Below are 12,661 nucleotides of genomic sequence, written 5' to 3' on the forward strand. Positions count from 1 at the left end.
AAAAAAAAAAAAAAAAAAGAGTGCAGGGCTTAGTATACATATGTAACAAACCTGCACGTTATGCACATGTACCCTAGAACTTAAAGTATAATAAAAAAAAAAAAATTCAGAGCCACAGGCCCTATCTGTAGATGAACTGAGTCAGAATCTGCATTTTAACCAGAGGCTGAGGTGATCCATATGCACATTGAAGTGTGAGAAGCACTGGACACCATGTCCAAATAGTGTCCTTTTTATGAGATTCCTCATAAAATTAGCTTATGATAAAGTTTATCTTAAAATAGTAATTATATGATTGTGACAGTACACATAATTAAGAAAAAACCGTGCTTCTCCAAATAAGAGTATTTGTTACTGTTTTCAATATTTTGAACACTGTGAATTTTGTGGTTGGTCTCATTTCCCTACCTGCTTTGGCAGTATATGCTACCACTTTTTAGTACTGTATGGTAGTCCTTTTTGAAAGCACTTTTCTTATCCTTTTATTTGTTGATTTGTATGTCATTCACATGCTACCTTTGCCTTGATACCTTCAGTTTTTAAAATTGTTATATGGTGTATAAGGTGCTTCAAATTCTTAGTGGGATGAGTATAAAGAAATAAAACCAGAATAAAGAGCCTAAATATTTCCAGGGGGGAAAAAAAAAAGAGTGCAGGGCTTAAAGCTGAGGCCTCTCAGCTGACAGGCTCTGTGACCTCAAGTTGGGTGGGCTCTTTTGTTTTGGCCTCCGTTTCCTTATCTGTAAAACGGGGCTTGTTGTATGGATATGTATGAGGCCTTGTTTGTAAACGGCAAAGGAATGTGAACATGCACAGAACCATGCTGCCCTTGCAGAGATGGGGACAGCTGCCCACCCTTTTCCAGGTGGCATTCTTGCAGGGCATGGACGGGAGCATTTGGTCATCTCCCCTTTTCCACATGAAAGTCCCAACTGTAGAGACCGTAAGGCTCCTGCCTGGAACTGGAGGCCCACGAGAGCTCCCAGCTGATGGTCCGGGGTGGGCCTGGCTGACCCTGCCGTCCACATGCTCCACCTTCTCCAGACTGAAGGCAGGGAGCCGCTCCCTCTCACTCTCAATCCTCTGGCCCCCATAGGGTGGGAGCGGCAGAAAAGGGTGCAACATGTCTTTATTGTTGCTGGAAATTCTGTAAAAGAACCCAGAGCCCAGCTCTGTGGAGTAGAAGTGCCTGGCATCTGTGGAACTTGTGTGGGTCTTCCAGGGAAGCTGCTGCTGCCGCCTGCAGAGGCCTGGCAGAGAAGGGTGTGTGCGTTTCACTGGGTTTTTAGCCAGCCGTCTCTCCTGTCTGCCCACCTAAAAACACTCAGCAACAGCAATGATTCGCCAGGGGCTCCAGTTAGTAGAGATATATTGGGATTTTATGTATATAGAGGTGTGTGTGTGTATTTGTATATGTATAAAAAGAGTTATGGCCAGGTGCAGTGGCTCACGCCTATCATCCCAGCACTTTGAGAGGCCAAGGCAGGAGGATTACTTGGGTCCAGGAGGTCGAGACCATCCTGGGCAACATAATAAGACCCCATCTCTTATTTTAAAAAAAATTAAAAAGAGAGATCCACTGGGAAAAACAAGCAATCTAAAACCTCATTTCTGTTGGGTTTAGGTTTAGGTAACTTTCCAGAGTGAAGAACTGAGTAAGTTGTGGATTTTTTTCACCTGGTGGTCTTTGAGACAATGAGACACCCAACAGTAATATATTGTATGTTTAAAAACTTGGTAAAAGACTACATCTCGGCCGGGCGCAGTGGCTCAGGCCTGTAATCCCAGCATTTTGGGAGGCTGAGGCAGGTGAATCATGAAATCAGGAGTTTTGAGACCAGCCTGGCCAAGATGGTGAAACCCCATCTCTACCAAAAATACAAAAATTAGCTGGGGACAGTGGCAGGCACCTGTAATCCCAGCTACTCGGGAGGTGGAGGTTGCAATGAGCCGAGATCGCACAACTGGACTGTAGCTTGGGCGACAGAACAAGACTCCTTCTAAAAAAAAAAAAAAAAAGAGTACGTCTCGTATTAAGTGTTCTTATCACAATAAAATAAAAACAGAATAAAGGAAACAAAACACAACAGAGAAAACAAAAGACAACGTGGAAGGAGAGCAGCACGTATTGAATGCCAGGTTAAATACATTCTTACAATGACCCAGTGAGGTTTCTATGATTATCCCCATTTTATAGATGAGGGAACATGCTCAGAGAGGTTCAGTAACTTTTCTAAGGTTTCATTGTTGAGATCTGTGTTCCTGAGTCTGGGTAAATAATGGAACATGCCCTGGCGCGTATATGAGAAGCTTCAAGAAAGCAGGACAAGCATTACCATCCCCATTGATAGATGGGGAACTGGGGCTCTGAAAGACGTGAATAACTTGCCTGAGTTCTCACAGCTGGTAAATGAGTCAATCTGGACTAGACCTGTTGAGGTTCATTCATTCATTCATTCAGCCATCCAGCAAACATTTATCCAAGGACACAGTTCTCTCCAGTATAGCCTTCTCATTCTTATTTTGATACCCAGAAATGATTGAAGGCAGGCCGGATCAAAAGAGCTGTACAGCCCATCCCTGCCTCAAAATAATGTGATTCCACATGTTCCGTTCCTTTCTGTGTGAGAGAACTTCACCAAACTGCATTCGTTCCTGATTTATTTCTCCATTTTCCTCTCCCACCTCTCCCCCACGTCTTTATTCCTTTCTTCCCTGTTACAGCCCCCGCTTCCCTCAGCCCCCCAACCCTGGGTAATAGTCTCCCTGCTGCAGTCCAGCCCCCTGCTCCATACTGCACACCCCTCCCTGCTCATATGCAGCCCAGCCGGAGGCAGAGGTCAGTCTCTTGGCTCCTTCCAGCCCTGAAGGCCACCATTTCTTCCCAGTCCTCTCCGTTGGTCTCCTCAGATCGGCCAGTGGCACGTGGCAGAGGGCCTCAGCATGGACAGCCGCCTGTATGCCTCCAACATTTCGGACACTCTCTTCAACACCACCCTGGTCGTCACCACCATCCTGGTAAGTGGGCTCTCCCGGGCTCCCAGCTGCAGCTCCCTGGGGTGCCTCCCCACCTCTGAGCACTCACAGTCTGCCCCTTGAACAGAAGATGGGAGCTCTAATCACAGCACTGAACCCAATTTCTGACAGCGTAATTACACTCAAGTTGCTGTTTCATATGGAAATGATATTTGATGAATTCCGGAGCAGCTGGGGGCAGGATCAGGGTGGAGAGACACCACAGTTTGTGGATGCCTCTTGGGGGCACCCTGACAGCTGGGGCAGCTGTGCAGGGGCAAGGGAAGGGGACCTGTGACACAGAGCGGGGAGCTGGATTCAGACCCTGGGGACCTCTGCCCCTTCGCAGCAGCCCACCTTGCTGGGTGCCTGCTGTGTACATAACAGGACCGTCCCCCACCACATCCTGAAGCGGACATGGAATGTCTGTGGGTTTACATGGCCTGTTTCTTCATTTCCAGGTGATAAAAAGAGAGCTCTCAGTCTATAGGGCAAGAGGCCAGGTGCAGTGGCTCACGCCTGTAGTCCTAGCATTTTGGGAAGCTGAAGTGGGAGGATTGAGGCCAGGAGTCTGAGACCAAGCCGGCTAACATGGCAAAGCCCCGTCTCTACTAAAAAAAAAAAAAAAAAAAGAAAATTAGCCGGGCACGGTGGCACACATCTGAAATCCCAGCTACTCGGGAGGCTGAGGCACGAGAATCGCTTTAATCCAGGAGGCGGAGGTTAGGGTTGGCAGTGAGCCGAGATCGTGCACTGCACTCCAGCCTGGGTGACAGAGTGAGACTGTCTCAAAAAAATTAAAATAAAATCTATAGGGCAAGAGACCATTTGCCCTTTTTTTTTTTTTTTTTTTTGAGACGGGAGTCTTGCTCTGTCGCCCAGGCTGAGAGTGCAGTGGAACGATCTCAGCTCACTGCAAGCTCCGCCTCCCGGGTTCACACCATTCTCCTGCCTCAGCCTCCCGAGTAGCTGGGACTACAGGCGCCCGCCATCATGGGCATTTTTAGTAGAGACAAGGTTTCACGTGTTAGCCAGGATGGTCTCGATCTCCTGACCTTGTGGTCTGCCTGCCTCGGCCTCCCAAAGTGCTGAGATTACAGACGTGAGCCACCGTGCCTGGCCCATTTGCCCTTTTTATTTGATTCTGTTGTATTCAGTAATTGCCAAGTTCACCCTCCGTTCCCTGCCCCCGTGCCATGTGCAAGGTGCTGTACCCAGTCCTGGAGACCAAAGATGAGGAGGACTCAGTTCTATTCTCTGTCCTGAGGTTGTAAGTTAGTAGATGGGATAGGTGAAGTGCATATATGGCCAAGGTATTATTTGTCTTCCCCTCTGAAGGCCTTATGTTTAAAAGATTTGTCAGTTAAACCAACTGCATGTATTAAGTAGCCATTAGTTTGTTCCTCCCCTCCCCCTTTTAACTAATCTAAAGCATGTTTCCCTGCCTGGCCCAGCATCTTATTAGCAGGAGATAGCCAGTGGTACCACACTGATATCATTGCAGCCCAAAACAAAGAGGCGATGCATGAGTTCGCCTCCTCAGCCTTATCATTGCTAACTGTGCAAGGTCTGCAAATGTGTCCATGTCTTTTAGGCTTTTGGAGATAATAAAAAGAGTTCAAGGACCTCCATCTCTAGCTTTATGAACTACTGGGGCCCAGGCGCCCTGGGCTGAAATGATTGATCTACTGTAAACAGGAGATAAAAGCCAGAAAGAGGCGCACACTTAGAGGTGTGGAGTTTCGAGGAGAGAGAGGTCCCCTCTATGGGGAGATCAGCAAAGCCTTCAGGAAAGAAGGGGCATTGACGATGGGCTCTGAAAGACAGGGAGTGAGTGGGGAAGAGGACATGAATGAAGGAGGGCATCATCAGGTGTTCAGGAAAAGCAGAAAGGTACAGGTTTTCCTGAGAAACAAACACTGGTAAGAAAGGGAAGAGGCAGAAGCCAGAAAAGTGGGTTGGGTCCATAGCGCTTAGGAACTTGAATGCCAGGCTACTAAGTTTCCCTTCATTGTCATGAGATGGAGTCACTGAACATTTTCATTCATTCATTCATTCATTCATTCATTCATTCACGTGATGACTGTTTATTGGGTGCTGCTATATGCTGGGCACTGTTGTAGGTGCTCAGAGTGCATCCATGAACCAAAAAGACAAGAATCCCTGCCTGTAAGGAGCTTACATTCCAGCAAGGAACATGTGACAGATAGGAAAAAGCAATGTTGTCAAACAATGAATTAGAAGGCTGCAAGGCTGAGGAGAAGGAACTAGAGCTGTGAAGGGCCTGGGGTGCTGAGACGGTCGGCGGTGTTGATACCCAGTGGTCAGGGTGGCCTCTCCAGGAAGGGGAGCATTGAGCAGAGACCTGGTGGTGAGGACACAGCAAAGTGGTTGCCTGGGGAGGGGTGTTCTTGGCAGAGGGAGCTGTTGAAGCAAGGACTGAGAGTGCAGTTCCAGCCCCCAGGGTTTCACCCACGCCTATCTCAGCTCAGCCTTAGCTTATCTGAACCAGTGTGAAAATGCCAGAAAGATGAGAGGGTTGCAGTGTCGCTGTCCAGCAGAAAGTGGGGAAGAGCCTGGCTGAGTCCACTTCGGAGAAGGGTGTGCAGCACCCAGTGTGATTGCTGGGACCTCCTTCCCGCTGTCTTCTTAGTCTCTCAAAAACCTCTGGATCTGTCCTCTTCTATCCATCCTCAAAGCCCCTGCTCTAATCCAGGATTGGGGCCCCTCTACTTCTTTCTCTGGAACCGCTCCATACTCTGCTGGCAGGCTCCCTTCTTTCTCTGCCTGTCCCGTGACCCTGCTGTCAGCATGGTCATTTGAAAATCAGAATTGGCCTGACATTTCCTTCCTTATAATCCTTCAGCCACTGCCCAGGCCCTGCTGTCCCTTAGCTTGGGACATAACCCTTCGTAATCAGGGCCAGCCCACCTCACCTTCTCCTCCCCCTGCAGCATTCGGTCTAGTGCCCCTGGATGACTCAACACCTGCTCGCTGCATCCTGCCCCTGCCTGCCTTGGCACATGCTGTTCCTTATGCCTGGGTTACCCTTCCCTCTAATTTGTGTTTCCAGCTGGAGATGCCTATGCATCTGCTCGGATGTCACGTCTCCAATGAAGCCTTCCCTGTTCTAACTCCTGTCCTCTCCTGGTCTCCAGCATTTTGCCCTGCCCCCTTCCATTTCTCTTATTAGAGGCTGTTGTTTAAAGCTCTACCTCCCCTTCTAGGATGAGAGCTCCTTGAAAGTAGAGGGGCTGACACAAAGTAGGAGCTCAATAATTAGAATCTGAGTGAAGGAAGTCCTTCCTACAGGGTAGGGGTGTCCCTTAAAAGCCAACAAGACTTTGGGAGGGAGATGGAGAAGTGACTGGGCTGTACCTCCAGCCTCTCAGAGCTGGGAATTACACTGTGCTTGGACCTCTGGCACAGGTCCACGGCTATGCCAAGTCTGCAGGGTCCTGTTGCTAGTCTGGGAAAGTCACCCTGATTTGTGCGTGTGTGCACGTGTGTTTATTCACATACGTGCACGTGCTTACGAGGGGTGGGGTGCAGGCCGGACACTGGTGTGTGAGGTGACACTTAACAACGTGGTAAGTACAACTCAAACAACCATTAGCCTTGGTTCTTTGCTTGTGGGTGTGTGCTACAGTGGCTGATCCGAGCCGATAGATCTCACCAGGAATGATGATCTTAATTCAGTCCCCGGGCGACTATTTGTGCGTTTTCCCTGGCAAATGAGAATCCTGAATGATTTATCCCTTAAAACTCAGCACGTATCCATGTTGTCTCCCTGCTCTGGTCAGGACACAACGGGCACACTTGGGAATGTGTGGATGATTTATTGGTTAATGCCAGCAAACACATGGAAGTGGCTGCTGCTCCCATTCCCTGAACACCTTTTCTGTATCAGACCTCGTCTTCAGCGTTTTGCCGCATTCTCACCTTGCGTTCACAGCACCGCTGCTAGCACTCAAACCCCCAGCATTCTCCAAAGTGGCAGTGAGCCCTAACCATCCCCATCCTTGGGCTTTCCAGTGCATCTCCAAGACCTTTGAATATGTCAATAAGTTTTGAATTAACTTGAGACTAGCAAGTGTTTGGGAAGGAGCATTTGTGTCACCCCTTGGGACAATTAAAGATGCAATGGGACATTACCAGTCCTGAGATGGAAACCCCCAGCCATGCCCTGTCCATGAAGCCACTCGTTTGCTTCTTACTCACATGACTGGTAAGTGCTTAATGCTGAGTCAGGTAGGGGAACCAAGCAGGTGACGAGTCCGTCCCAGGCCCCACTCCCATTCCACCTAGAGCAGGCACAAATCAGAAAACACTGGAGGGCAATTGTGTGGGTCCTGGCGTGAGAGCAGGGTAGTTCTGAGACGTGGGTTGGCACAAGAGGAGGCAGTGTGACTCTGCGGACAGAGATGAGCTAGGTGAGGTGGAAGATGGGGGAGTGTGTGGAGAGTTTGTGTAGGGAGAAGCCCTTGTGCTGAGGACGGCGTGTGTGGAAGGCAGGCCAACTGGCCCTATCTCATTGACCTGACAGTGGACTCATCGTGAATCAGAATCACATCACCTTCTACTCGGAGCTCCTGCTCCTTGACGTACGACCTTTGCCTTCCGGCTGCCCACTTCATCACGCCCACACCATCACGCCCACACTCTGCTCTCCTGCACAGTCCCCCCATGACCTTGGGTCTGTCTGGCCCTCCATCTTCCCCCGCCTAGAAGCCCCTCTCAGAGTAAGCTCAACCCGTCAGGATTTCAGCACTTCCCTCTCCTGGCTCCTAGAATCGTGGTGTGCAGGTTTCTCCACGCACACCTGTACCCAAGCCTGATTGTCCCTGCCACCCCTGCTCCCAGCTGCCTGTCTGCATCCAGCCTCCCCCTCTGCAGCTGGACCTTGGTAATCCCTGAACCCAGCTCTCCTCTCTCCTGTCGCATCCCCTGAGTGGCTCTGCTGAAAATCTTCCCACACACCAAGCCTCAAGCCTATCTGCCCCACTTTCAGCACAACTCTGGGGCCAGCACAAGCTCCCTCCTCTCTGTGAACTCACCCACACCCTCTACCTCACCTCCAGGCTCAGGCCTCAGCCTCACCCTGCCGCCACCCTGCCTCCACCCTGCGCTTCCTGAGCCCTTGCTCCACCAGCTAACATGGCTCTTTCTTCCTCTTTTCTCCCCTTTTGCAGAGATTTTCCCTTCCTGCCTATAAATATACCCTGGACTGTCCCATCCTAAAACACCGTCGCCTTCACCTTTCCTACACCCTGCTGCCCTTCAAGCTGCCCTCAAACGTAGGGAGTGACAGAATCACAGAACTGGGTGGGCCCCAGGACCCTCCAGTCCTGCTGTTTGCAGTGGGGAAGGAGCTTGGAGGAGAGGCGATCTGCCCTCTCTGTGCCTGCCACCTTGCCTCCCTTAGCTCCTAACCTGTCAAAATGCTGGACCACCCTCACTCCTGTGGCACTCGCTCACTCCTCATCCTATGGAGTCCTGCTGCCCCCACCTTACCTGCCTTCAGAAGGTCGGCAGTGACAAGTGATCCACACGCTGGTTCCCGGCCCTGCTTGGTCTGTGAGAATCGTGGGAGTGGCTACATCCTCTGTCTTCAAATTTCCTCCTCCTTGACGCTAAGACCACGTTTCCCTGATTTTCAGCCTTCCTGGCTGCTTCTGTGTTGTCTTCTGTGGTTGCCCTTCATTTCCCCACTCTCTTAGACCAGGTTCTCCCCAGGGCCTCTTCTTCTTCCTCTTCTGCCCTTTCTCAACTCTTCCCTTTGACGGTCTCACATATTCCCCAGCTTCAGCCTTGATCTCTGTACGACGTGTCCAATCTCTGGCCCCTGTCTTACCCTCGCTCCACATTTTAAACACCCAGTGGGGCACTTCTGCCTGCATAGCCTGCCAGCACCTCAGATTCAACCTGTTCCAAATCCTCCTCCCCTCCAGGCATTTGAGCCCCCCATGACACCACCCTCTGTTGGTCATCCACTGGGCTCCAAGGCTCTGAGGACCCACACCCAACCAGCCAGTCATCAGGCCTACTCCTTTCTGTGCCTCTTACATCCCTCTGGCTTTCTCCAATCCAACTTGCAGCCTAGGATTCAGGGTCTCATCTCAGAAGAGGGTCTGTCCTCACCCCTGGATGCTTCCTCTCCTACTACTTAATATTCCTTGCTCACAGCCTTGCATCTTTAAAACGCTTGATGTTTCCCCTCTATACCTTGTGTAATGTGAAGCCACCATATCCTGGCGTCTGAGGCCCACCCTGACCCTAATCCATCCGTCTACATTTCTCCTCCCATCTTGTCCCTGCTCACAACCTGTGCTCCAGCTACCCTGGAAGGTCTATCGTCTACTGAGCAGCCACTCAAGATCGTGTCCTTGATTGTGCCTTCCCCTGGCCCATGCCTTTCATTCGCAGCCCTTCCATCTCTCAGCGTTCCGCCTCCTCCAGAGCCCAGCTTGGATCCCACCTTCAGCTTGGAGCCTTCTCTGTACATCTCACTGGAGATACCTGCCCTCTTCCCAATGCCCTCCTTGGACTGTAATTGCTCATGTACCTGTTCTTACCTAGCCTTCTTATTGCAGACATCCTTATATCTCTGATAATGCCCAATCTATGTAGATAGGTCTGCCTGGAATAAAGCAGGGGTAGAAAAAAAGAGAGAGATAGAGGGTGCAGTCAGATGATGACCTTAAACAAGATGAAGCAGCTTGAGCCTGACCCTCCATGCAGTGGGAACCACTGTGTGTTCCTGACAATAGAAGCACCTTGAAGGACAGCTTTAAAGAGCACATCAGGGAGAGGAACTGGTCATCACCCCAAAGTAGCCCATTACCCACGTCACTTTCCTCCTTCTGCCCCATCTCCTCCCCAGCCCTCTGTGCCCCGGCCCTCCCCATCACATGTGGCTGAGACACCAGGGCTAAGATGAGAATGACAGCTGCCCAGTTTTGCTGCAGGAAAACCCGTATTTAATGCTGAAGGGGAACCACCAGGAGATGGAAGGCAATGACCGCTACGAGGGCTTCTGTGTGGACATGCTCAAGGAGCTGGCAGAGATCCTCCGATTCAACTACAAGATCCGCCTGGTTGGGGATGGTGTGTACGGCGTTCCCGAGGCCAACGGCACCTGGACAGGAATGGTCGGGGAGCTCATCGCTAGGGTAAGGAGGGAACAGGTGATCTGGGCCTGAGGGTGGGCTGGGAGAGATGGGAAGGGCATAAGGTTGCGCTGCACGCTCATGAGCCCTCCATGTGCTCAGTCAGTCATGCATTTGTCATGTATTTGTCTATTCACTCTATAAATCTTGCCTGGGCTGGCACAGATGTGCAGTCATGGATAAGCCTGCAACGATCCCACCCCGTGGCTTTCCCGGTCCAGAGCCCGTGACAAGTCATGGAGGCTTTGACTGGTTAACACAGATTAGGGAGTTTGGGTTCCATTTTTGGTGCTTTTGGATTGTTCTGATTATTTTGTGGCTCATTAGCACTCCCTGGCAGAGCTTGAACAGGCCCTGGGAGAAGAGAATGCACCCACATCAGCTGACTTGGATGCTTGAGAGATGCTGCCAAGGGAGACGTAGCTAAATAACAGGGCAAAGGGACTGACTGGCAGAGAAGTTGGTCACAGCTACAGTTATTTTCTTTCGTCTTGTATTATCTTTGGCTGGCGTTCATGTCCTTTTACGGACTGAGGGCCAAGGTGCGCTTGGACCTGCTGTAGATTTTCAGGGTGAATGTGGAGACGTGATTAACATGCGGGTGAGCATTGGTGAATGTCAGACATCTGTTAGGTTAGAGCAAGGGTATAGAAAGTTCTTCCAGGGGGAAATCTCTTGTTTTCTTTGTACACACTATTAACAACTGTAAAAATTAATTAAATCATTGCTAATTCACCATCCATACTTCCATAACTGAGTTTTAATGATCAGGATAGGTGATGAGGACATAATGCAGAGAACACAGACCTGGGTTCTTGGTATGACCTTGATCCAACTCTTTTCCCCTCTGGATTTCAATGGTAGAAGGAGCTCCTGCAGCCTCCCAGCATGTGCTGATGTGCAAAGTGTTTTACATGCATTATCTCTAATCCTCTTTAAACACACCTTTTAGCTGGTTGTTAGTCCCACTTTACAAATGAGCAATCGAGCCCAGAAAGCTTGAATGACTTGTCGGGAGCTATACTGTCAGCATAAGGCAGAGCTCAGATTGGAACCCAGATCTTTTTCTTTATTGAATTAATATGCTTTAAACCCTTTATATCAAACAAACTTGGAATATAAAATAAATTTTTAAAATCCTACTTTTCAATGGTAAAAATACTAGCTGAGGTATTAAATAAGCAGTCCTTGACAAGGGATTGGGAAAAGTCCTATGTAGATGAGAACTGTGGAAAAGGTGTTTAAGAACTGAGGAGGGAGGATACTTCAGGAGTTTGCCTGATGGAATATGGACGGCATCTGCAATGAGCCAGCAGGGTAAAATGGCAAGCCTTGTTCTGGGAATTCTGAATGACCCAGGGTGACTGGAGTCCAGATAGGGCTGGTTCAGAAGTGAGGACTTGCTTGCAGAGAGGGGCTTGCAAACAGAGGGCCGACAAGTCAACAGAAGGCTACAGAAGGCCTAGGGAGCCCTGGACGACTGCCATAGGGTTGGGGATGGCAGGGCGAAGGCTTCAGCAGAAAGCCCTCCGCAGTCCTTGAGCCTCAGGTTTTGAGATTGAAGCCTGATGATGTACGTGCTTAAGTGGAAGAGGATTTGTGTCTTTCTCTACTTAATCTTTCAGACCCACTCCTGAAACATTCTTCTTATTTGGTTTCCACTGTGAAGGTGCAGCTCAGTAGTTAGATCATAGAAAGCCGAAATGCCAGGCCTTTTCTTTACCTTCTTACTGATGTCCTCATTCACCTTAAGCTGATTTCTTTGGTCTCCTTGGGCTGCCTGATAACTGGTAGGGTGACTTCAGGGATGGCAGTGTCAGTGCACAGCCATCTCCTTATTAGCCCCCTAATGAGCTGTGACAGACTGGAGGACAAGAAGAAGAGTCTGGAACTCATAGACATGCAGCCACACACCGAGTGACTTGAGCAATCAGAATCTTAGAATTCACCCCAGATCTTCTTTCAAGCAAAAATACTGCTGCTTTGGTCTCATTGAGACTTGGCTACTTGACATGAACTAATTAATTAACCCATTAATTCAATAAATATTTATTGAACATCCTCCACTCTTGTAGACACTGGAGATACAATGGGGGACAAAATAAACATGGACACAGCCTTCACAGATCTGCTGGACTAGTGAGTGAGACGGAGATCAATGAATGGCCGCATTCTTGTGTAATTTCAAGCTGTGATAAGTGATAAGTGCAGGGGAGGCAGAGTGGAAGGAGTTGTAAGAGAACATCTAGAGGAGAGTAGAATGCACTGTGGGTGCATAAGGGGGCTGCAGGGGGAAGGCTTCCCTTGGGATGTGTGCGCTGGCTTGGGGAGGATGGCTGGGAGTTTCCTGGGCAATGAAAAGGTAGAAGGCTGAAGGCTGTTTGTGTGCCACTGGGGTTGGTCCTGGGTGGTAGTTGATAACACTGGGACCCCACCATCCCCAGGTTTGAAGGATTGAGATGTTTTCCAGGATGTTC

At 49.6% G+C, this 12,661-nt stretch overlaps 1 protein-coding gene across 1 annotated transcript in view; it reads left to right on the forward strand.

The window, feature by feature from the left end:
- GRIK4 (glutamate ionotropic receptor kainate type subunit 4) overlaps positions 1-12,661 on the forward strand; it is a 201,699-nt gene that overhangs the window by 108,621 nt on the left and 80,417 nt on the right. Inside the window, exons 12-13 of the mRNA XM_017865557.1 lie at positions 2,911-3,018; positions 9,984-10,187. Coding sequence (XP_017721046.1) covers positions 2,911-3,018; positions 9,984-10,187 — 312 coding nt within the window. The remainder of the gene's footprint in view (positions 1-2,910; positions 3,019-9,983; positions 10,188-12,661) is intronic.

The sequence above is a fragment of the Rhinopithecus bieti genome, unplaced genomic scaffold (assembly GCF_001698545.2).
Source record: "Rhinopithecus bieti isolate Rb0 unplaced genomic scaffold, ASM169854v2 scaffold_82866, whole genome shotgun sequence".
NCBI classification, from domain to species: domain Eukaryota; kingdom Metazoa; phylum Chordata; class Mammalia; order Primates; family Cercopithecidae; genus Rhinopithecus; species Rhinopithecus bieti.